The sequence below is a fragment of the Manacus candei genome, unplaced genomic scaffold (assembly GCF_025592945.1).
Source record: "Manacus candei isolate 608988 ecotype Guabito, Panama unplaced genomic scaffold, ASM2559294v1 h1tg000050l, whole genome shotgun sequence".
Lineage (NCBI taxonomy): Eukaryota > Metazoa > Chordata > Aves > Passeriformes > Pipridae > Manacus > Manacus candei.
The window spans coordinates 4,452,032-4,477,682 of record NW_026138098.1 but is presented as its reverse complement, the minus strand read 5'-3'; the positions used below and the strand labels follow the sequence as shown (position 1 = coordinate 4,477,682).

Here is a 25,651-nt window from a genome sequence, read left to right as displayed (position 1 = left end):
TCCAGTCACGTTACATTTTCCATTAGGCCATTAGGCCACACTTCCTTTTCTTTAATAAATCTGTTTGGGATTTTTAAATATTATGTTTTTAAATTTCAATATTAGTGAATATGTTAAAAAACTATACTGTAATTTTAAGTTAATATTAATTTAAATCCACAATTAGCAAACAAGACAAAGAACCATGGAGTGTCTTACATACTTTTCCCTCGCTTTCACATAAATGTGAACATGAAGAATCTCAAACACAAGCAAGTTTGCTTCATATACATGCACAATTTCAGCTCAATTCCTGTAACATTCTCATCCAATGCTGGGCAACCAGTGAGTAAAAATTAGACATTTTTAATGTCCTGATTTGAAACACTTTGTTTTAAATCAATCTGTCATTGGCTGTCAGTACTTTAAAAAGCAGTAATGAAAAACTAGTATTTTATCAGAAAACAGATCCTTAAGTGGAAATTAAAACACAGTAGAAGTGTGAATGGCTTGTGCTGCTGCAGCCTCTTTCATGGAATGGAAATTCTCTGTTCTACCTTTACAGTTTGCTCAATAAACTATAATTAAATTACAGTATAAGTAAGGTTAAATGTTGCTGTCCATAGGCCAAGGGAGAAGTTTAACAGAGTCTTCAAATGAGATGGGTATTTTTCACATTTATTTGCTGACTCCTGGCCAGGCACCAAGCTTTCATATTCACAGCAGCATAAAAAGCAACGAAAACAACAACAAAAAAATCCTGCTGAGACTATGAAAGTGTCATTTTTAGCAGCAGGACTCCATAAATCATGGTGATGTTCTCACCTCCAGGTTCTACTGGCACTGGGCACTGCTCGCCCCTGCAGTGGGCTCCAGCTGGTGTGTGCATACAGCTCACAGGGTCAGCTTTGTTATACACAGTGCCCTGGTCTGCTTTTCCACAGAAAACATCTTCAGTGAGGGTTTAACATGCCAAAATTCAGCTATCCCCCAACCCACCCACTTGCACCCCTCTCCTTGGCTGCCCCTGGGGACCAGTGACTCCGCGGTGGATGGGGACAAGGAGCTGCATGTCCAGGAAAAACCTGGGCTCCTCCTTGTCCTGGACACCTTCAAGGCCCTTGAGTCCACCAGGCTCAGGCCATGGGAAAACAGAGGTGGCTCAGCAAGGTAACCCAGTCCTGAGGAATAAACTAAGTTTTCTAGCAGGTAAAACATGGCCCTTGTTTGGCTCATAAGGACAAACAGAGCTCAAAGTGGTGGCAGCTCCGGGGTTAAAGTGCAGGGCAGCCACCAGGTGTTGTACCAGGCACACAAACAAAAATATGAAAAACAGAAATACCCCAGAACACATATTTTTTACTATTATTATGTTAAAAGGGAAAATTAGCAAAGCCTTCAGGACTAACCTAATTCAAGGTTGGAAACAGCCTCTCCACTTCCAGCTGCAAAGATGCTGTTCCACATCCCAGTGCTGGAGGGATTTGGCATCAAAAGAGTTTGTGCTGGAAAACAGGATGGAAAGAGGAACTGCTCTTGACAGCATCTGCTGGTTCTCATCTAACAACAGTAAACTATAATTCTGCTTTTTAAAATACAATGTTTCACCTTCATATTTCACAAGTTTAATTGGTTTTGTTATAAAGTAAATGAAATCTGAAATCCTCTATTTAAACAACATTCTGGGGGAAAAAAAGAAGTGACACCCTTACATTCCCATTGCTGCTGCAAACTATTGCTGCCAAAACAGGGGAAGCAAAATGGAGCAAAGAAAGAAAGAACTCTGTACTACCACTGATATCACAAATCTAAATTATTTTAAACTACACACAGAACATCCTCATCCTCTGAAAGATTTAACAGCAAAGCTGCAAAGAGTGCCTATATATTAAGAAGTCTTTATTAAAAATCCAGAATATGTTATGTGGTATTTATTGCTTTCCTAGAGCACATTATCATAAGCACTTGCACAACAACATATAATTTAAATCAATAGCAAAGTTCTCATTGATATCTTTGAAAGCAGCTTATACTCTCATTTGCTAAAAGCACTCATCTGCAGCAAGTGTTTCTGTTATTTATTAGGATTAATAAAATCCTGCTGTATTATGTTAAAATTTACATCTTGCAAGTCCTTAAGGGCCTGCTGTAATAATGGCAATCAGAAGAGATGAGCATGGAGCCGCATCAGAAAAGGGTGAACCACCCTAAAAGGAAGAAGAGATCTGGCTAAATAGTAAAGGCAAAGCCAAGAATAACAAGAAGACATTCAATAGGGTGGTCAAAGGCAGGTGGAGTGACAGGACAGGACAGAAGGGACAGGCAGTAAAATTAAGGACTAACAGAGGCAGGAGCAGAAGCCAGTCCTCTGGAAGAGAATTCCAGAGCTGTAGCAATGAGGTTATCAATCATTTAACAACCTGGTCTGTTAAAACATTCAGTATCATAAAAGGAGTATTATTTTCATGATATTTCAAATAATAATAAACATTTTTCTTGATTTGGTAATATTTAAATTTGCTTTTTTTGTATCACAGGTATCAAAAATAAGGAAAAATAAAAAGATTGCTGTGACATGACTATTTAAATTTGTTCAGTGAACCAGAAAATATTCCTGTCCAGTTCTTAGTGTTTTGAAGGTAAACCTGCACTGCAATTGAGGAAATCAGGGAGCACACAGTGCTACTGCTGCTAAACATGTGAAAAAATAAGTAAAATAATAGCAATTCATGTGTTTGCTTCATGTAATTTTAAGCTGAATTTTACAAAAAAAAAATCCTCTGTAGGATTGCACTTCCAATCCTTTCATGACATTTTCCTTATTGAGTAATTTTGGGCACATTTGAGAGGCAGAGATCTCAACGGTAGGGAGCTTGCAGCAACAAACAGGGAAGGATGTAACACAAGATCAGATAACCCACAGGGTAGAGTTATGCATGAAGGTCATAGGAAAAGTGGTTTCCAAGTTCAGCTGAATGACCTAATGCAGTGTCATTTGCTGTAACACCAGAGAGGGGGCAGGTAAATCACCTTTTGCCCCTCAGAGATGTTCCCCCAGGAGATCACACTCGGTTTTGGTCCCCAGACTGGGCAGTCTGTCAGTCCCAGTGCCAATAATCAGCCTGTTCTGTGAGCAGCACAGACATATAATTAGACTTATCTCATTTGTACTGAGATATCCAGGCTGCTGAACAAAAGAGTTTCTCCTCCTTCTCTGGTTTCCTGTACTGTTACCATCAGAAGCTGCATTTAGGGCATCATAGCCAAGATGGTCCAAAGCTATGAAAGAAGAAAAATTCGTAAGAAGAGGCAATAACTTTCATTCTATTACTTAGTGCAGAAAAAGCCTGATATAGAAAAAGCATCCAAGCATTGTGCTCCCAGTCTGTTCATCAAGACATTATCAGCATCATTATTCAGCAGGACACTTGCCTCTGGAGCTAAAATAACAAATGTTATTTAATATTTGTCTTGCAGCACAGATCAGTCAAGATTAGGAAACACTATTTTGTTACTTTTGAGCCCCAAGAGTTGGAGTCACTTTACGTCAGTAAGTTTTTCTTCCACCATCTTTCAAGGCCACTCCTGGTGCCCTTGGAGGGTTAGAACTGGACTTGCTCTGCTTTGTTTTAACATATTAAGCATATTTTAACAGTGGCAAAAGCTGTCAAAGCCTTGCAAGATCTCTGAGCTAATACACAGAGTGTATAAAACGACTCTTTACTGCTCTGACTTGCTAAAACACTGCAGACAACACAAACCCAGAGCGCTGGCTGTTCCAGAGGGACTCTTTCCGTGCTGTTGCAGCACCCAGGGGTGAAGCCCATTGTGCCGGGATTAGCCTCCCACATGACATCCCTGCAATCACAATAAGTGCTCCAGAGCCTCCTATTCACGGCAGCAGGAGCGATAAAGGTCAGGCTCAGAGTGCTCTTTCCCAATTATTCTCCAGCCTGGCCCAGCCGGAGCAGACAAGAGCAAACACACCGGGACTTCACAGGCTACTGGGGTGCAAAAGCTACTCAGCTTCTCATTAACATCTTTGGGTTTCATCATCGTGGCTTTGAAGAGTTTGGATGATTTTTTAAATGTATTTTCTCAAGGTTATTAAACCACCTGGAGTGGGACAAGCAGACCACAAAGGCAGCTGGAACACAAGGCTGAACTTCTAAACCGAAGAGCTGCGAAATACTAATCCTGGGGCAAGGAAAAATGGATTTCCTCAGGTTTAGGGAGCCAGAATGATCCATCAGTACACAAAGGACTCCTTCCACTACTAATGTGTTTTTGCTGGGAATAATTTATGCAAGAAAAATGGAGTTTTTAGCCTTTTCTCCAGAAAATCACTGCTTTTCAGAGTTACTTGACAGCAGTGATGGTGATGAAGAGGAAATACTTGTATGTGGAGAAGATTTAGAGCTTAATCCTTTTGATGGCTTGCCTTACTCCTCCCGTTATTATAAACTTCTGAAAGAGAGAGAAGAGCTTCCAATATGGAAAGAGAAATATACTTTCATGGAAAGTTTGCTTCATAATCAAATTGTGATGGTGGCAGGAGATGCTAAGACTGGCAAGAGTTCCCAGGTCAGTACAACACACTTGGTTGGGGTTTTTAAAATTATTTTTAGAACATTTAATGTTGTCCACTTTTCTTTTGCTATAACTATTTCACTAATACTATATATTCTTAAAAAATAATTTTGCAATAATTCAGTATACACAGCTGTTGCCCTGTATTGGGCACATCAATATCCAAATTTACATTTTCCTTGTATGTGTTATGCTGAGAACTGTCTGGTATTGCAGAATAAAAGCACCCAGTTCTGAAGAGATGCACCACACACAGTTGTACTGAGTTTAGCAGTTCTCAGTGCAGAAACAGATGTGCAGCCAACTATTGTAATCTGAGGTATTAAGGCCAGAGAGGGAAAGTGAAATACAGGAGGTGAATAAACATCAGTGCAGTCAAACATGGATTTAAAATTTATGAAACATTTAAACAACTTTCTTTAAATGTTCACCAAAAATTGGTACTTTATGTTTGTCTGTTACAAGCAAGTTTTACTTGGTTGATGGTGTTTTTAGGGTTCAGGGTAAGATAAGTTCAAGAGTAACACTTCTCAGATTGTCTCAGATGCTCATAAACAACTAATAAAAATCTCAAACTACAACTTTTCTGTATTAAATACTAAATTTAAAAATATCAAGCCCTTTCTGAACACTGCAGACCACATGCATGAACTGCTACAGTATAAAATCCAGAACCAAATATACACACAGCCTTAAAAAATTCTGTATAAATTATTGTACCCACCAGTATGTTCACTGTTCATTTTTGTTTTGTTTTTATATCCCAATGTAACATCTCAACATGAAAACCTACCAAATGTACACTTCTAAATGTATTACAGAATGTATCTGCTGATATCTTTCCTTCCTGAAATTATAGGTGTATTTCCACCGTCTGCACATACACCAAGACTAAGTGTAAAATACTTTAGGACTTATCTCAGGTTTAGTATTTTAGCAGTAAATAATTCCTTCTACGTTTGGCTGGTCATTCTTTTGTTAATTTTGGGAATTTTGTTGCCTTCTCCTTCATCAAGACTAAACTTGCCTTTTTTTGCTTCTTTTTGTCCATCATCACACTGAACCCCAGTGGAAATGGCAAACTCTTCAATGCCTGTTTTGGATTCAATGCATATTCTTACTTGGGAAGCGTGTTCTCGTTCTGATTAGTGTTACATCAGGAAAGACATACAGTGGATTTGCTGTCAGGTCATAAATGAAGGTGATAAAAGTACTCAGGGAATGAAGGATTGAAACCAGTAGGGCTGTTTCTCAGGGAGAATTAATAGTTTCCCTCCCTTCAGCCAGGAGCCAACATTTTTTCCAAGAACACAAAATTACTTTGCAGAACTCATGCGAAGACATCACTGAAGCCAAGATGTCAGTTGATTCTAAGCACACAAGCATCAACCAGGACTATCAAATTCTGCTCTGACAATATATAATGATCTCAGTCTGTTGCCATAGTAAACAGAGAATTTTCAAGCAAGTGTTAGAAGCCACAATATTATTGTTTGTGATTGGGAACAGGAGAAAACTTTCCTGCAGGTAAAGCTGTGGGATAATTGCTGTTGAAGGGCATCTCATACCTGCCAGAGACTTTGATGCTGGACACTGCTGGAGATCACCTATTGAACTAGAGACATCACACTTCCCACTGAAAATTCCTATGTTCCTATAAAAGTGACACACACCCACCTGGTGCCTGGAATGACTTTTGGAGAGCAGTCTTTCTTGTTACTGACTGTAATTTATACACAGCAAACTTTGTATAATAATAAACTACTTGGTAAGAAATGTTAGCTTTTAAATTGTCCTTAAACAAATTGAATAAGATGTAACACGTTGCTGGTTGGTTTTTAAACATTTTTAGAAATACATATATAACTATACCGAATAAATTATTTGTGGCTGATGCACCTGATTTTATATGTTGATTAAGTAAAGGATTTGAAAACTAATACCTTCACTAAAATAATATTTATAATGCAGTTGCACTTTCTCATGACAATAACACATGAATATTTTCCAGCGTTGATTTTATGTAAATCTATAAATTAGAGCACTGCTGTGCAAGCTGCTGGAGCAGTTCAAGTTTCAGTGATCACTGTTTGCAGAGTAATTCATCTGAAATTACATATATTTACTGTGGCATTTGTCAGTTTGAAGTCCTGTTCGTTGTGGGACGTGTTTCTATGGATATGATATGACACGAGCAGGTTTATTCCTGTCAGCAGCCCCTGACAGCAACTGCTCTAACCACTCTGGATCCACCAGCAGGTCCTTATTACGACACTGCTGGTGCCACCTCCTCCCTGGAGGCCAAATCTGTCCCTTCTGCAATATATTCAAACTAATCTGAGTCCAGTTGAGAAATTCCCAGGTAAACCTTCTCATTCCTGTTGAGCACTTACGAGATTCCAAGCGCTGACATCTACCAGGGCAGACGATTTCCGAGCGAGCGCAGCGGGTGCTCACGTTGATTTAGTTGTTCTACGCCGTCAGCTGCTGAATTACAGCCTCTGTTAAACATGTTAAACACTACATCCTGGTGGGTTTTTTCCCTGTTTCCCTGCAGATCCCTCAGTGGTGTGCCGAGCACTGCCTGTCTGCCCGCTACCAGCACGGCGTGGTGGTGTGTGCGCAGGCGCACGGGCAGACGGCGGTGAGGCTGGCCCTGCGTGTGGCTGATGAGATGGATGTCAACCTTGGCCATGAAGTGGGGTATCTCATCCCTTTTGAAAGCTGCTGCACGCCAGAAACTATCCTGAGGTCGGTGCATTTGGGGTTTTAAGGCCTTCAGGCTCGCCTTGAATATTGTGTGCAGTTTTGGGCACCGCAATGTAAGGAAGATATGAAGCCATGAGAGAGAGAGTGTCCAAAGGAGGCAACAAAGATGGGCCTTGATTTGAAGCCATGTGAGGACACTGAGGGCACTTGGTGTGTTCAGCTGGAGAAAAGGAGACTCAGGGCAGACCTCACTGCAGTTACAACTTCCTCAGGAGGGGCAGGCACTGAGCTCTGCTCTGTGGGGACCAGGGACAGGACCCCAGGGAATGACCTGAAGTTGTTTCAGGGGAGATTTAGGTTGGATATCAGGAAAAAGTTCTTCCCCCAGAGGGTGGTTGGGCACTGAACAGGCTCCCCAGGGCGGTGGGCACAGCACCAAGGCTGCCAGAGCTCAAGGAGTGTTTGGATGATGCTCTCAGGCACACGGTGTGACTCCTGGGGATGGTCCTGATGCTAAGGGTTGGACTCGATGATCCTTGTGGGTCCCTTCCAACTCAGCACATTCTGTGATTTTGTGATTAATGTGTAGTTCACAGCTCCTTGCAAGTGCAAAAGTTTGCAGCTGAAGCTCTGCAGTTCTTAGCTCTTGAAAACAAAGAAACCCAACACTGCTTTATACAGCAATGTATAATACTTTAAAATGCAGATTTGTGATCAATCAAGAAGCAGTAATGGGTTTGAAGGTGCTAAAAATCATAGCAGAGATTTAAGTGGGCAAAACTTCATCAAGCACCTCAGTGACTTCCTTTTTTTTTCTCTACTTTTGTCTCCTCTATTTTCCAGGACAGGAATGTTCATTATCATAAGAGAACATGGGATAATCTGTCTCAAAGTAAAGCTGGAATTCAAAAGCCATCCAAAATCATGGCTAGATGAGGGTACATTCAGTAACAAGAGAAAAAAGTATTTGGGAGGATATTTAAGAGATAAAAAATGCACTTAATGTATTAACTATAGGCAGGTGACACCAGCAGCACAGGGATTCAGCTTTTGAGCCTCCCAGAAAGTTAGGAGAGTTATTTTCTCTGGTTCCTTAATATGGCAGGCACAAAACTAGATCACAAGCCTTTTTCCCAGCCAATGATTTCCAGTGGAGAAGAGGATACTCACCCCTTCTGAAAATCAATTTCAGCCACTCTGCCTTTTGCACATCCTTTCTCTTTTCATGGAGAACGCTGGAAACCTCATCCAGCAGCACAACTTCCTGCAGCTGCTCCAGCTGGGAAAGGGAGATGAATCCTGTCCTCTCACACATCGAAACCTGGTTCAAAATTTCCAAGTCCTGCTGAGCAACACAACAAATAAATAACATCCTTTAAAAAGAATTTCAGGAGCAGGAATAACAGGGACAAAAGTGAGGGTATGAATTAATCTCTCGTCTTGGTTCTGGCACTGCCTCACGTGCTCCTTGTTTTCCTCCTCTGAAAGTATTAGTTCCAAGCTCAGGAATTGTTTGTGGTGTGTAATATGCTTAGATAGTTTGGAAGATAAAAGGCAACACAAGTCATGATTTTAGGGCAGAAGTATTTCTTCTTTTACCTGGAGCATCCTTTCAACCACAGTGCCACTGAGTGCCATTGAATCTCACCGAGTGTGTAGCTACTTAAAGAAGGATTTAAGCACGGAGCTGAGACTGTGCCTTATGAAATCTTTCTTGTTAGAACAGAAAGAACCAAGCTGTCCCCAAGCCCCTGACTGAATATTCCAAGCCACTTTGCAGAGTTTTCTGTTTCTGTGTTGCAGGTACTGTACAGATGATATGCTGCAGAGGGAAATGATGTCCACGCCCCTCCTGAGCTATTACGGGGTTATTATCCTGGACGACGTGCATGAAAGGACTGTTGCAACAGATGCATTGCTTGGCCTTCTCAAAGATGTGCTGACAGCAAGGCCAGAGCTGAGGCTGGTGGTCCTCACTGCCCCCCACATGTGCAGCACTCTGCAGGATTACTGTGGCAGCATTCCCGTCATCCGGGTGGAGATGAAGCACCACGCTGAGGTCGTGTATTCCTGCTCCACCCACAGGGACCTCTTTGGGGCTGCCCTGAGGCTGCTCCTCGAGATCCACCACACCAAGGAGAAGGGGAACATTGTGATCTTCCTGGCGTGTGAACAGGTAAGGGATTGACCTACTCTATTATTTCTGGGTTTAGATGGCCTATAAATATCTTACTGCCAGTGCCTAAGACCTGTACAATACTTGTATCTTCTTAAATATAATAATTAAGGTAAAGTAGGGAGGTTTCTAAATACTTTGATCATTTTACATACTGTAATTGGAGTAAGAACACAATAGTTTCATGAGGAAAAATGCATTTCTCTTGATTACAGGAAATTGAAAAAGCTTATCAAATGATCAGACAGGAGCAGCCTAATTTAAACCCTGACCTTGGCGAACTCATCCCCATCCCCTTATACCCCACAAAGCAAGACCCAATTCCCAAACCAACGCCAGACAAACAGAAATGCTGCAAAAAATACAGGAGGAAAGTGCTGCTCACCACAAGCTTTGGACAATCTTTGATTTGGATTAAAAATGTGACCTTCGTCATCGATGTCGGTGTTGAAAGAAGAAAGGTCAGTAAAGCTAATCAGAGTCTGCCACAAAGGAACTGTGCAGAGGGGCCTTTTCAGGGTGGGGGAAAGGGAAATGTGCAGCTCAGATTGATGAAAATGGTTACAAAAGGACCATATATTTTTCTTTTCTGTCATAAATCAGGTTCTGTCGTATTTTTAAGACACAAATTAATAAAATCTACATAACTTTCATGGATAGCTCATGTGAAAACCAAGCAAGAAGTCACAATTACTTCCTAAATTCAGTCAGAAACCAAAAATTTCAAGTTTCTAAAGCCAGATTTACACATCCAGATGAAACTGCCACTCATTTGAGCACCAAACCAATGACAGGTCACGTATCTCACTTTGGTTTTGGTCCTAACTATCTCTTCAGTATCTTATAGTTAAAGCAAAATACAATCAGTTCTTGGGTACCTACTGGCAGATTTCCTGATTTGGTAGATCAACCTCATTCTTTGTTTAATGAGTTAATAATCCATGTAGTGCCATAACCATGTAACACCACGGGATGCTCACACAGGGAAACTCTCCTTTTTAAAGCTGCTTGTGCTCCTTCTGGATGTGTGTTACCATCCAAGTACCTCAAAATGCTGCAATTTATCTAATCAGCCTTTGAACTTTTACAGTTTATTCTAAATATGTCCTCAGTTCTTGTTTTCCACCCTGGGAAGGGCTAGTGCAGCTGCAAAAAAAATCTCATTTCTTTCATTCGTACAAAACTGATGAACTAAAGAATGAGTAACTATGTAGGAACATGTAACTATGTAGGAACATGAGTTCCTACAACAGGCTGCACTACTACAGACTTTGTAACCGTCCCACATGGCCTCCTAGTCAAAATAAATATTGCAGTAATAGGCAAAAGAAACAATATAATACAGTTGCTTTCTATAATACAAGGTGGAATAACCAAAACTGAAGTCAAGCGTTCCTAAAATCTTGGAGCAGGGTCAATAATCCTGATTAGCTCTGAAAACAGTTGAGGGAGAAGCCTGTGAACTACCAGGACCTTTCATTTTCATTGCAAAAACCTGTCATTTTTAAAGGTTCTCATATGGGGGTTATAAACTAAGTCATACTCCAGTCAAGCTAAAAAAAAGTCCTACTTTGGTGTGCAAGAAAGAAGAGCCTTAAAGCAGTTTTCAATTAGACCATGATAAGCCAACTTATTTCTAAAACTCCAGGTTTTTTGAGTGCCAAAAATGAATCTCATTTCCATAGTTAACCTGAAGCCCAAAGTAAAATTCAGTGCTTCCAGAGTTCTGTGAATCTAAAATACGAAGCAATGGGAACAAACCAGTTCCAGCAGTCCTGACAGCCATCAAAACACCTCTATTGGTTATGACATTTTTACCTTTAATTCAATTATTTTGCCCTAACAGCTGAAGTTTAGTCCTGTAACATTTGTCCCTCAGCAATTCAAACACATCCAACCCGTGTGGCTGAAAGCCAGATAAATATTGAGAGAACAGGGAAAGTTCAGTGCAAAACAAAATCCCACCTAAGTCTTACAGCTGGGATATTTACCTGGAGGAAAAAAATTTGTCCCCTGCACTGAAGGATAGTTCTTTTTTTTAAATAAGACTCTGCTTATAGGAGACAAAGATATTTCAGATGTCATGATTAAAAAGTTGCCTTATCCAAACAGCCCTTTTATGTCTTGCTGTACACTGTGGGGGTTATGGACGTCATTGGTGGCCAGAACAGAGAGTGAATCAGCTCCTCAGTTTAATCAAAATAAAGTATAACTAAGAAAAAAAATGAAACAGGGCATTGTACATCTTTAATACAGCTGTTGTCTCCTGTACTGAATTGTCAGATTTCAGTGTTAAGACAAAAATCTGGAGTTATGGAACAAAATGTTATTAGACTGTTATTGGAAGAAATAAATAACTTTTTGATGCTTTTCTAGATGACACCATTTTCTGCTTTAGTAAGGTGCATTTCTTCAGAAAAAAGACATTTATCTTAGAGCACATTTGGAGTTACTGCAAAACTCTCTTTTTGTCAGTGCTGACTACTCTCCTTTCCAAGCTGGTGACATAAAAAGAAATGAAACTGTTACGACACTTTCTGTAAAATGACCTAGAGAAGAATTCAATACAGACCATTAATATCTTTGTAGCCTTCTTGTACTTATCTGATGCTTAATATCTCTTTCATTTAAAGGTGTACAATCCTAGAATCAGAGCAGACTCTGTTCTAACCCAGCCTATCAGCAAAAGTCAAGCAGAGATGCATAAACAAATTCTGGGCATGTCTCCATCAGGTAGAATTATCAGCTCAACATTTACATCCATTAGCTCAAATTATTAATAGAATCAAACTGCAATGTGAGGAAAAAAAAATTAAAAAAAGGTAATTTTTCCTGAAATCTCTTCCAGGTAAACTCTTCTGTTTGTATCCTGAGGAATTTGCAGACAAAGAAATGAAACCACATGTCCCAGCCAAAGTGCAGGAATCCAACCTAACCAGCCTGGTGCTCTTCCTGAAGAGGATGGACATAGCTGGCTTTGCACACTGTGACTTCATAAGCAGCCCAGGTAAGGGAGATGCTCCAATTTTTCATCTTTTTATTATTATTTTTGAAGGTATTTAAACATTAGTTTTGCCCTGTTACTCACAGTATAGTTTTTTATTTAAGTACTTGTAATAATATTACTCTGCTTTTACCACTTACCTGCTACAACAGTTCCCAATTCAATAGCTGCACTTAAAAAAAATACCATAAAGTATCTGAATGGAATTGGAGTGAAAAAAAAAAAATCAATATTCCAAATATCTTCTCATCTAAGTTTCATATTATTTTCCCGGAACCCACAAAGAAAATGTGTGTCCCATTGTACAGATATCAAACAAAATAGATTCCTTTAATCAAAAGTTTACAACCCAAATAAAGCACTGTTGTTACCTGGGGGATATATGTGGAGGAAATGAGCTTCCTTCTTATCCTCCAGCATCTCCCACCTCAAATTTACAATGAGCTGTTACTTAAGGACAATATTCTTTATAAAATAAACCCAAATAAACTTGCAGTGCTAGACAGGGAATACACTGAATTTTGATGTAAGCGTGTGAAGGAAGTTGCTTTTTTTTCTCCTGACTTCATAATTTAGGACTTTTTCTATAGAAGAGTATTCTCTGTTCTGGCCTATCAAAACACCCAGCAAATCCTGTTGTTGATTTGAAACCCATTAAAGTGAAGGAAATAGCACTGGTTTCATTGGTCTGGGGTGGATAATGGCTTCATTCCAGATAATTTTCCAGTCCAAATAGGAATAATTCTTATATTATCCTGCCTTTCCTCTTGGACACACATGAATTTGAAACAGTCACTTTTCTTCTACATGTTGTGCACTGCAATTAATCAATGATAGAGAGTTTAATTCCCACTATTGGGTGTTGCAATAGATTAGAAGTGGAATTTTTAAGAAGAATGTATTTTACTTTTTTGCCTATTTAGCACAAACATGCCTAAAAGACATATGAGAAAACATTGCCAGTCTGTGCAAAAGCTGATGCGAATCAAAGTATTTTGTCCTTGTGAGTGTCACCTCCTGTGTTTAATCTAGGAAACCTGCATGGAAAATGCTTATGGAATACAACTGTCTTCCACCCAACTTTAAAATGTATTTTACTACAAAAAAATATACTAAAACATGTAAGTTTTTTTAGTGGATACGAAGAAAGTTGTTCTCGAACTGTAGAACGAATTAGCAAAATTATACCAGGAAAAGCATTCACATTTTGGGATTTAAAGACACAGTGGAGAAGGCATTCAGAGAAAATGAAATGCTAGAGGCGTTTAAGGATTTCACAGATGTAGGGATTGTAAGTTTTGGCTGTATTTTGGATAATGCAGCTGAAGAAAAGCATTGTGTTGATGAGTACAAATCAGGAAGGCATTTGGTGAATGCATCAGCTTTACTTGGATGGGCGTTAAATATGAAGAAGTTTGTGCTAACTAGTCTAAAAGTGGGAGGTCGAGTATTGAATAGTTTTAGGAATTACTGAAACAGTGTGAGGAATGTCAGACAAACTGTTTGAACAAAGGAAAAATCCCACAAACTCTGCAGGGGTCCCCAGACAGGAGATGAGAAAGTCTGCACCATTTCCTGGTCTCCTTCCCATCTTAGGCCACACACAATTAAACATTTGACACAGAACTTTCTTGGTCTAATACAGCTCTTCATTTATCCTAGGATAGGTCACACATTGGCTTTCTCTCCACTTTCAGAGCAGGCAATGAACTTTTCTCCTACTGGTACTTAAACTGATCCCCCCCCACAATCCCCCCTGTAAACCTGACATGATCAGAACACAGTCTGAAGGACCTGCTGTGAAACACATTTGTCTGAAAGGAACAGGAACACTGAAGGAAGGAATTTGTAAGGGGAGTCAGTTATTGTATTAGACCAACTTACAGAACTCAAAACACACATCAGGCTTTCAAGCACATAAACCCCAGAATGGTTTGAGTTGGAAGGGACCTTAAAGATCATCCAATTCCACCCCCTACCATGGGCAGGGACACCTTTCACTAGCCCAGGTTGCTCCAAGCCCTGTCCAACCTGGCCTTGGACACTTCCAGGGATGGAATTTGGGTCCTTCATCTTCACAAGAGCTTTGGGTCAATGATCCCAGCTTGTGAAAGCCCAAGTTTTCTCATTCTGTGCCAAGGTAGACCCAACCAGCCACAGATACTCAATGCTACACTGATCTCCAGTAGTTAAAATCCAGTACAATTATACAAATAGATATATATAAATATATAAAATAGACTGACTCTAAAATCACACCATGGAGCCCCTGCTGCCCAGCTCCAAATATCACTGGTACCCAGTTACAAGGGAGCTCTGAAGGTTTTTATTGCTACTTATAAGGTCAAATAGATGTTACACCTTCTCTGGGTTATGTGCTGCAGGACAGTGATGCAGAGAAGGCAAAGAGAAGAGCTCTCAGAGATGGGAAGTGTCCTCTCCTGAGCAGGAGATTTTACCTTCCCAAAAAGGCTTCATTATCTATCATAGAATCACAGAATGGTTTTGGGTTGGAAGGGACCTTAAACATCATCTAGTTTCAATTCCCTGGCATGAGTTAGACTATTCCATGTCTCTTCACCTTGGACTTGATTTCCCTTCAAGTAAAGGGACTAAAGGCACTGCAGCATCTCCCACGTGCCACAGGTTTTCCTCTGGACCCTTTCTGCCAAACTCACATTCTCACCTTTCCTTTGCAAAGGAACAGATGGAGGCTTGGGGTTTTTTTTAATCCATGCTGAACTTCTCCTAAACAAAATAATGTTTTCACTGAGATGAGTAAGGTATGGACAGGAACTGGTGAATAAACTAATCAGAAGGACACTGAAATTCATAGCAAGAATTCCAAGTACTTCACAGTCCATTTCCTGCACGTGAAGGAGAGAACATACAGCAGATAAGAAGTAAAAATTACATCAGTAAAACATTTTATTTCTGCTCAGCAACAATGTGCACGAAAGGTTTTTTTCCTCTGCTCTTTGAGGAAAAATAAAAGCTGGGATTAACTCTGACTCATTACTGCATTATGAAAGCAACAAACATGTCAGGCTTACAGCTGCTGCATTTAATTCATGCCATAATCGAGAGCAGCTAATGCAGCTTGTTACCCTTTTTAGGATTCATGAGCCATATGAAAATGTATCTGGCACTGCAGCTCTGAAGTGCATTACTGGAATTCCTGTGCCACTATAACAGGGATGTGTTTACATTTGCATCAGCTAATCAGATAGATTTTACTGTGTTTTATAATGGGACAAAAGAATTCCAGTCCCATGGATTGCAGCAGTGTTATGTGTTTTTGTAAATCACTGGAAAATCCTTGTTTAAACTATGCAAATCAGTATAAAGATGAAGCCGTGTAAAATTTCTGTAAGAAATCAAGGTGGAAGCAGTTTGCAGATTCTGCATTCACTCACAATTACCATAAACAACTTTCAGAATAAAGTATTTGTTGATGGTCATGGAGACCATGAAATATGACAGCTGTGCTATTACAACCCCACCAAGAATATATTTCTAGAAAATCCATCATAACAAAAGTTGCATAAATGTGTATAATTTCAAATTGTTCCAGGAAAGAAAACTGCTTATTTTTTCAGTAGAAACAGACTGTCAAAGACAGAAACTCAATGTACCATGTAAGGTCTGCTCAACAGAGACCACTTCATGGCAGATTTAGTATCTCAAGTTTACTTGTTAATTCTTTGATGGTTTGATTTCTGAATTTCATCAGTTTAGTGTTATTTCTCCTAATGAAAAGCTTTCTGATAGCATAGACATGGCCACATAGGTCATGGTCTGTGCTGTACAGATCAGTGGAAAAGGATAAAAGGAATTGGAGGAGGTAAGGACCAGACAGCAAACAAAGAAAGGAAGGACAACCTCTCCCTTGGCAGCAGGAACAAGGGTCAGGGCAGTAAATACAGTCTAATAACTGAGCCTACACCCCACTGAAAGTAGCCAATTCCTTAGAGCTTGTATCACAAAGGGCATCCCAAAATTGCCCAGAGAAGCTGCGGCTGCCCCTGGATCCCTGGAAGTGTCCAAGGCCAGGTTGGATGGGGCTTGGAGCAACCTGGGACAGTGGAAGGTGTCCCTGCCCATGGCAGGGGGTGGAATAAGATGGGCCTGAATGTCCCTCCCAATCCAAACCAATCTGGGAGTCTACGATGAAAAATGAGAAGAAGGGAGGGCAGTAATGATATATAATATTATTTAAATTATTCTCCTTGTGGATATACATGTTGCACAGTCATGTAGGTGCTCTGAGGGTGACACAGAGCAGACAGAAAACAAATGTTACTAAGCAGTCATTGCCATCCCTGGTGTGCAGATATTATTCAGTGTATGCTGTCAGGAAAGTGCAGGTCAGGCTCTGCCTTGCCTGTCCCTCCTGGCAGAAAACACAGCAGGGACCATGACCAGTCTCGCTGGAGTGATGAAGCAGCATAAGGGGGAATGGAAAGACTGCAAAGTATGAGTTTGGAAAAGCAATGTTTAATGATCAACTATAATTTCAAAATAATAGTTATAGAACTAGTGGCTTCAGAGCAAGACAGACTCATGAAAAATCCTCCCTCAGTTACAGGGGAAAAAAGAGAATCAGGATGGAACCTGCACACAGAAGCCTGTGCTTGGAGAAGAAAAGCCTTTGCATGATTTGAGGAAAACTTGGCACTAGATTTCTCCATATCTTCAGTTTGCTATCCAAGGAGCAATGCTAAAAAACAGTAGCAGCATTCCCCAGAACTGTTCTCCCTGCAGTAATTACTTTGGCAGTTCTTCCTGTTGCTCAGCCCAACAGGAGCTGGAAAACTTGCTGTTTGCCAGGCAGTGAATCAGCTCTTTAAAGACAACATCCCTTCACCTGACATTCATGTCAGCTCTAACTTTATAACAGTTATTTCCATGGAAAGAAAAGCTCTACCAAGAAAAAGGTATTTTACTTACTCAATGTTTGCACAGAGTAGAAGGAACACAGGAGCTGTGGATCCTAAGTGGACTATTAAAAACTATGAAATTTAAGTTTCCTATCTCTAATATTCACTTATTTGTGAACTTTGACCAAATCCCTAAATCACTTGTTCCTTATGCAACAATAATAATACTTTTGTATTTATCTGGTCACACCTTGAGCACTTAATTTCAGCCATGTGGGATGTGACACTGAAAAGACTACAGGTGCAGCTATCTTTAGAGACATAATTTACTGTTCATGTCAAAGTTACAAAAAACTGAAACAAAGAATATAATTTTAATTAGTTTGAGACTCTCAGATAAATGAGTTCAGTGCTAACAATGACAATTAATTATATATTTGCTTTACTAAGCCTAAAAATGATCAAGAGCAGGGTATGCATTTCTATAAAACTGGTCAGATTTCCTGAAACAAGCCCAGAGCAACCCAGTCTTGAGCAGCCAAAGAACACAGACAAGGGAAAGACGATATCAGATTAGGAAATACCTTTTCAAATTCCAGGGATGTGACAGTTTCTTGGTGAAAGCACAGGACACATCTTGAGAGCTTCTTTTTAACTCTGCTCCTGTGAAAGCAGCGGTGGAGCCACAAAGCTTTGTGGTTCAGCAGCGACTGGAGTTGGCATAAACCCCTAAAAATAATGACATTTGCTGGCTAGAAATAATTGTAAGACAATGCACAATTCTTCTTTAAAGAAGGGTTTTCCATATCTAAACATCTCCACTACTTTTGGTTTGTCACAGTTTTTATTTAAATAGGATCACACCATAAAAAACTCTCCAGTGAGCACTTGCTGTTCTTACACTGACTTTTTACTGATTTTGTGTCTCAAAATGCAGCCCCATATCTGAGAGCCCTACTCTGTATTTTTTATTTTTTACTGTTCCTTCACCTGCTCTAATCCTTTACTATCTTGTCCTTTCTAGAGTAATAAAACTCCAGGAGTCTTCTTTTTCTATTTTCAGAACACTCATAGCAAGACAGGGAAGTAATTTGTGCTTATAAATCTCAAGACAACTAACTCTAGGGCATAAAAATGCAAACTACTGATGCCATCAGGAGATCGAAATTGGCTGCCATATAACCATATATTTTGTAAGTTCTAGCACAAACTACTTTGTTGATTTCTGGAAATTAGCTTTCCATGATTCCCTAGTAATTACCATGTATCTGAATGACCATTTTACTCTCCCTGTATTTTCAGCCACTGATATTTATTTCCTGTCACTGACTCTTAGTCATCATCAGCTGTTACTTTTTGTTTCTTTAAAACCCCTAAGTATTTTCTTCTCAGATGCTTCAGCTTTTGTAAGGGCTCATCTTTTATCCCATTAAACCTCATACACCTGGCAATAAAAGTTCTCTCTAGACAGAAAGCCCTCATGTTGTAAAGGCAGAAGCAGGAATTCTGAGTGAAGCAGGTCCACAGTTTTAACAAGAATTTACAGACACCTGAGAGAATTTGTCTGAAAACTGGATGTTTTAAAGTGAAGCCACAACACTGGCAGATTTACACACTGGAGAAGTTGTATAAAAACTCACGTAAGGCGAAATAACAAATCGTTTTTTCCCCTTCAGACATTAGTAACAGAAAAAGGTTAAAAACAACAGGTGCTTGTTTGCCTCCCATCTTACTTTTTTTTCCTTACTTGATTATAAGTAGTTAATTACAGAGAGATGGCAACAAACTAAAAGTTCACTGCCAGTGAAGTAAAAAACTCCTCTTAAGATCTTCTTGCAGCTGTGGTGTTATGGAGAAATGGGACCCACCAGCTAATTACAGCCTTGCTTTGCTTTTAACCTCGGTGATCAGAAGTGGCCTGCCAAGAGACATTCCCATTCCCAACAAATGCAAGAAATTACTTCTAGTCACCTAATGAAGACACAAGTCCAAATAAACCCCCTGCCTGGGTGGGCAGCTGTGGCTGGGGCTTGGTTATTTTATTTTGAGGGTTTTTTCACATTAATATGCAAACTGCCAGCAGCCCATAGAGGGCTGACAAATTGCCAGAGCACTCAATAACTTCCAGGGCTGGGGATGAGGCCAAGTCCTGCTGCAGTGGAATTTTTGCCACCAGCTTCAAGGGGACTAGAATTGAACTTGTTATCCATAAAACTGAGGATACATCAAGCAGTTCCTAAAACTGGCATAAGGAGGGAGTTGCTGCAGTGACCAGAGGGCAGTTATGGATACAGATGAGCTGGCACTCATAAAACACATTGACCATTGCAGTAAGACCTGGGGTAGAAATCTACCTTTGAAAAGAGATGGGAAGAAAGAACCTTCACACTTCAAAAGCTCCCAAATTTCCCCCTATGTCTTTCATGCTCTAGCAACTCCTTTTTGGAGTGTAGGCTTGACAACTTCTACCCAGCCTTCAGGTTCCCTCTCTCCAGCCCCAGGACTGGAGTCAGTATGCACATGAAGCTCTTTGCTCGTTTGGCCACAGGGACCTACTTTCATCACCATCAGGTTCCTACAGACCTGCTCAAGTTCTAATTTTAAGGATTGATTTGCTCAATCCTGTCCTTTCAGGACATCTTCCTATATTTTCATTATGTTTTCACCTCACTGTTCTCACTTCTACCTATGGAGGTTGTAAGGAAGTTATAGCCTCCAATAAGAGAAAATTGAACAGTTAATTTTGTGGAGTGAGAAAGCCCAGCCAGTTGCTAGAGATACATTTTCTTTTATTACATTCCCATTTTTCTTCTGACACCATGAGAAACTACATAAAAAAATTAAAAATTAAACAAAAAGGCAACCAACTCCAAATACCTGTAAGAATGTTAGAATTTCTGTAACTGTCTTCTGTTTAAAAAGCTCTTTCCTAGAGCTGTTCTGTATCCCTCAGCACCCCTCAAATGAGACCACCCCTCTTTAAAAAGAACAAACATGCACCCAAAAAAACACCTGAAGGCTGCCAATAGTGGAAGGAGTTTTGACACAGTCTGGGGGCAATCAACTATTTAGCATTGTGTCTGGGCTTTTGACAAAAACTGTTCCAACATAAAAATTATCAACCAAGTTATCTACAGCTCTCTGAGTGTTACCTCTTATTTTCTTCCTCCAGACTATTCTCAGCCTTCCGTTCATCTATTACTTTTTCTTCTTACTTATTGTCAAATAAAAGAATTTGACTTTTATCATTTTTACACAGGAAATATAAAACTGAAATGCTATAATGAGCGTTCATTCATTTTTAAGTAGCCATTCTCAAGAACTGGAATTCTCTGTCCTCTTTCTCAGCTCCTGAAAGCCTGATGCAGGCTTTGGAAGATCTGGATTACCTGGCAGCCCTGGATAACGATGGAAACCTTTCTGAATTTGGAATTATTATGTCAGAATTTCCCCTGGACCCACAACTGTCCAAGTCACTCCTGGCCTCGTGTGAATTTGAGTGTGTGGATGAAATGCTCACCATCGCAGCCATGGTAACAGGTACCAGAAATCATGTCTTACTGATTGGCTTGTGCCACCTGCCAAATCCATGTACTTTCTTTCCAAAGTACTTCCTATCCACAAAAGCAAATTTTTGTTGTTCTCATCCTGCTTATTACAAATACATTAAAATCTTTGGCTGTTTTAAGTCTTGCCTTGGTGTGCAATGAAATATAAGTAATGACTCCATAAGAAGCATTCCATTTCCATGCTTCAGCTGCCTGACTGGGCTTCCAGTCTCTTGCCAGAAACATCCCTTCAAAATTAACTTTCTTATCCCATATTAATCTACATTTGTTACAGACAAAGGTAGGGGAATTTCTGATTATAAACAATATTGAACTGTTGACCTACAAAGAATTACTTTGTCTCTCTACTTCAAGTATGTTATAAAACCAACATAGCTTCAGACTCTCAGGTAGGAAGGACATAAACCCACAGGATATCAAGCTGCATTAATTGTCCTCCATATATTAATTGTTCTCCAACTTTATGCCCAAGCTGGGTTGATTTTTAACAGTGGCCCTAAACTTGTGATAAAATTTTTAAGTACATGTAAAAAAACGTAGAAGATTGAGCAAAGGCACAACTTAGTTTTTAAAAAGTTCAACCACCTCCAAAGACACAACAGAAGTGAAATGTACTGGAAGGCACAATTTTCAGTATATAGGGGCAAATTAAGGCATTACAGCTGTAAATTTAGTTTCTTTCTATAATAAATAAACCACATGGATTCTGGCTAAATCAGATCATGCCACAATGAGGCATTTTTGGCAGCATTCTGGGAGAAAGCTGCTCACCTTCCTTTCTGTCTACAGCACACATTAACTCAACAAGAGACTGAGAGGAACCCTATTAAATAAATCCTTAGTGGGTTCAGCTCTTCAGCAGCTGGACACCAAAGGAAACTGAGGAAGGAAAAAACCAACATAACCACTGTGTTGATTTTTTTCCAAGCTCCTAATTGCTTCTTACACGCTCCTCCTGGGACAGAGGAGATCGCCCTGACCTGCTGGAGAAGGTTCTCCCACCCTGCAGGAGATCACTTTACTCTTATCAACATCTTCAATGCCTTCAAGGAAGTCAGTGCTAGCTCTACAAACCAAGGTGAGTGTGCCCATACCAAAAAGAAGCACATTGGGACCAGCTTGGAAAAAACAAACCAAAAATCTGATCAGCTGTTGTCATAAACCCTTCCCGAATGATTCCTTCCAGAACTGCTGATTTGCAGGGAGAAACCTATGAGAGTAGCTATTGCTAATGAATATTAGTTTATTAACTAACTGAAAATAACCCAGGACAGCAGCCCCCATCCAACATGGATATGCAAGCACTGTTCCAGTAGTCATTTGAAGTGACACTGATGGTTCCCTCTGTAAAAGCCCAAATCCAGGTTTAAGATGTGAAAGGGCATAAATACAGCTCAGGAGGCCCTCGATTCCCTCAGCAGCCCAACAATTCTGATGGTTTTTTGATGGCTGTCAACTCAAAGGAAAGCTAAGGGAAAAATGGAAAGTAGTAAAGGTCACATTAGGAAACCAACTAAAAGCCAGGGGACTGCACAGCAGCAGCAGCTCTTCACAGCATTTTCCTGTGCTCAAACGTCTTGCTCCGGGTCATTAAACCCAAGTCCAGTGCTTAGACCATGGAGGGATAAATCTGAACATAAATCTAAGTAAAACCCTCAGACAGGAAAGTAGGATTATTTCCCATTCAGTCATGCTGGATGCTGAAGGGAAGTCCAGGAGAACCAGTCCTTTTCCAGAATGCAGGGCCATCCCCAGCACTACAGATGTGATTTCAGCTCCATATCCTGGCCTGAACCCAGGAGGCCTGAAAAACAGAGCTGCTACTCATTCTCTTGAAAGCTGTTACTTTTAACAGACCAAATGAGGGATTTTATTCAGAAAGAAATAGTTAAAGTTCTATAAAACTAAGTGAGGATATCAGGAACTGCCCACTGACTTCACAAGGAACATCAATGAGCCCAGGACATCTGTGTGGCTCATTACCAGAACTGCAGACAGTCCAGACACAGCTACTCCCTCCAAAATGGTTTTAATTTCTCGCTCTACTCAGAGAGCATTTCAGAGCAGGATCTCTGTGGATTGTACCTATCAACAAGACTTTGCTTTGAGCCAAAATACTGGGTTTTTTTCCTCCCCAGAGTCCAGCACTGAGAAGTGGTGTCGGGATTATTTCCTGAGCTGTCCTGCCCTGAGGATGGCAGGAATCATCAGAGCCGAGCTGGTGGAGATTATGAAGCGCATTGAACTCCCCATTTCACAACCAGACTTTGGATCAAAGGAAAATGCACTAAACATTAAGAAAGCTCTCTTATCTGGTTACTTCATGCACGTAAGGAAAAATACCATGGTTTGATCTTGCTGCATTGTTAAATCATATAGAATGCTTTCAGAGAATTTAAGTTAGTGAAACCTCTTGGTCACCAAAAAGAATAAAAGTCATTTTTTCCATGGTGTATCAAACACTTCCACCCATTCCAACCTTTTCTCTGGAGTTCAGCTATCACAGAATAAGAAAAAAGCAATAAGAAAACTGTCAATATGACTTTCACTTAAAGAACTCTTTTACTTCAAAAAACTCTTCTACCTTGTAACATTCTCTTAAACATTATTTCCTTTTTGAAGGTGAAAATACCCTGGAAATAGAGAAATGACTTGAATATATTTAGGTGCACATAATACACAGCTTACTTCATCTCAGCCTAGTAAGATACTCTGATTGTAATTGTAAACATAAACAAGATTAATTTATTCTCACTGGAACACGTTTTCCTTCACATCACTGTGCTTCATCTCAGCACAAGAATGACCCCTCCAAACTACACTGTTTCAAGTGTCCTGCCACACATTGTATTTCAAAGTCCATGAAGAGTATATATCTTAAAGAATATATGTTTGTGTTTTCACACAGACCCTTCAAAGCCAAGTTCAGACACTTATGTACTCACCTGCCCTCATCTGTTGCAGAGTTTCCTTTCAAATATACAGATGAACATTTTCTTTAAGCCTCATTTCATGGTAACCAGTCCCCAGCTTTCCCACACAAATTTGGGAAGAGGTTTAGCCTCTCCAGTTGAAAGTGTCTGAAGGCAAGTTTAATTTCTGATTTTAATATATTAGGCAAACACTGATCAATTGAGCAGTGGATGACTCCCTGCATTCTTTTTTTTTAAGATTGCTCGTGATGTGGATGGCTCAGGGAACTACCTGATGTTGACACACAGACAAGTGGCCCAGCTCCATCCTTTCTCATCCTATTACAACACCAGAAGGATTCCTGAGTGGGTTTTATTCCACGAGTTCAGTCTCTCAGAAGACAATTCCATCCGAGTTGTCTCTGAAATATCACCCGATCTGTAAGTTAACAATGATGAAATTGCTTCTTCCCTCCTGCCTCTACCACAACATCATCACTTTGTGGGGATAAAAACCAATAAATCAGTAAAAGAGGCATAAGAGAAAAGGATAATCTCCATACCTAGTCAAGCAAGAGGAGTTGGCATCACTGTAAGATGAAGAAATTGTTGCTTTTCACACTTTTTATATTCACTGGTGAATATATGTGGGATAAATTTTATTTCTTTGTTGCCAGAATTGTTCTGTCACTGTGTGTAGCTTTGCTTGATGGCTCCATTTTCCTTCAAAACACTCACTGCATTAAGGCTCAGAGCTACTAGAAAAGGGAAGATGTGTGATCTCAGCCCTTACCATTATTTTTGGGCAAAACAAAACACGATTTAAGTCAGCCTTCTGCATTTCCCAGCATGTGCTGATCTGTTCAGGTACTGAACTAAGTCTCAGTAACTGCCACTGTAACTGTCATCAATTGAAAAAAAATACCTTATAAGTTGCAAAAGCTTCTCACAAAGTAAAATATACAGAAATAAAATTCAAAGAGTTAACCAACCAGTGTACTCACAGAGTAATCCAGCTGGAAATGTCTTTGTTCCCTGAAAACCTATTTTCCAGCAAATCTTTTTTTCAACATGTTTTCTGTACCAGCTGAATCATCCTGTATCAACTCTCTACGGATTCAATAGGCTACAGTCTTCCTGCTGCAAAAATCTCTTTACACCAAGAATATACATTTCCCTGTCCCATCTTTTCTATTTCCCATTTTTATAGGAGAGCCTTTTTCATAATGTTATTGAACCAGTACATTCCAAACCAGGAAAATTACTATTTAATGCCATCTGCACCACTGAGAACTGAACAACAATCACCTCAACTGAGGACTGAATATATTAAATGCAAGTCTAATGAAAGCACAAAATACTACTACATCTTTCAGAGAATTTTGGTTTCTTACAGACAGGTTGGATTTGGGGTTGAAATAACAACTTTGCAGCTGTTATGCATCACCTTTTGTGTATGAGTGGAAATAGTTATTCAAATATTTCAGAATTCAATTTAAAAATAACCCTGTTTTGTCTCATTTCCTCCCCAGATTCGCTGAGCTGGTACCTCAGTATTATTTTAGCAATCTTCCTCCTAGTGAAAGCAAGGATATTCTGCAGGAAGTGATCAATCACTTGGCACCTGTTTCAACCACAAAGGAGGAACAGAAAACTACCAATGACAACAAAGAAAACGAGGAATTTCCCACCGAGGCTCCCACCGAACAGAGATGTGCCATTCAGTGATTTCAGACTGAACTATGACAGAGTGGACAACTACAAATAAAAGCAATATATGCAAAGTACATCCCCACCTTAACACATGTAATTATTTCAAACTTTTGACAGAA

General features: G+C 39.9%; 1 protein-coding gene across 1 annotated transcript; it reads left to right on the top strand.

Annotated features, from left to right (window-relative positions):
* The first annotated feature begins 3,781 nt into the window (after positions 1 to 3,781).
* Positions 3,782 to 25,547, top strand: DHX32 (DEAH-box helicase 32 (putative)). Its single transcript, XM_051801110.1, has 11 exons — positions 3,782 to 4,563; positions 7,127 to 7,320; positions 9,082 to 9,454; positions 9,670 to 9,915; positions 12,088 to 12,187; positions 12,303 to 12,461; positions 20,687 to 20,878; positions 21,836 to 21,985; positions 23,046 to 23,236; positions 24,079 to 24,260; positions 25,352 to 25,547. Exons 1-11 carry the CDS (start codon positions 4,294 to 4,296, stop codon positions 25,545 to 25,547), a joined length of 2,253 nt encoding a protein of 750 aa, XP_051657070.1. The 5' UTR covers positions 3,782 to 4,293.
* The last annotated feature ends 104 nt before the right edge of the window (positions 25,548 to 25,651 follow it).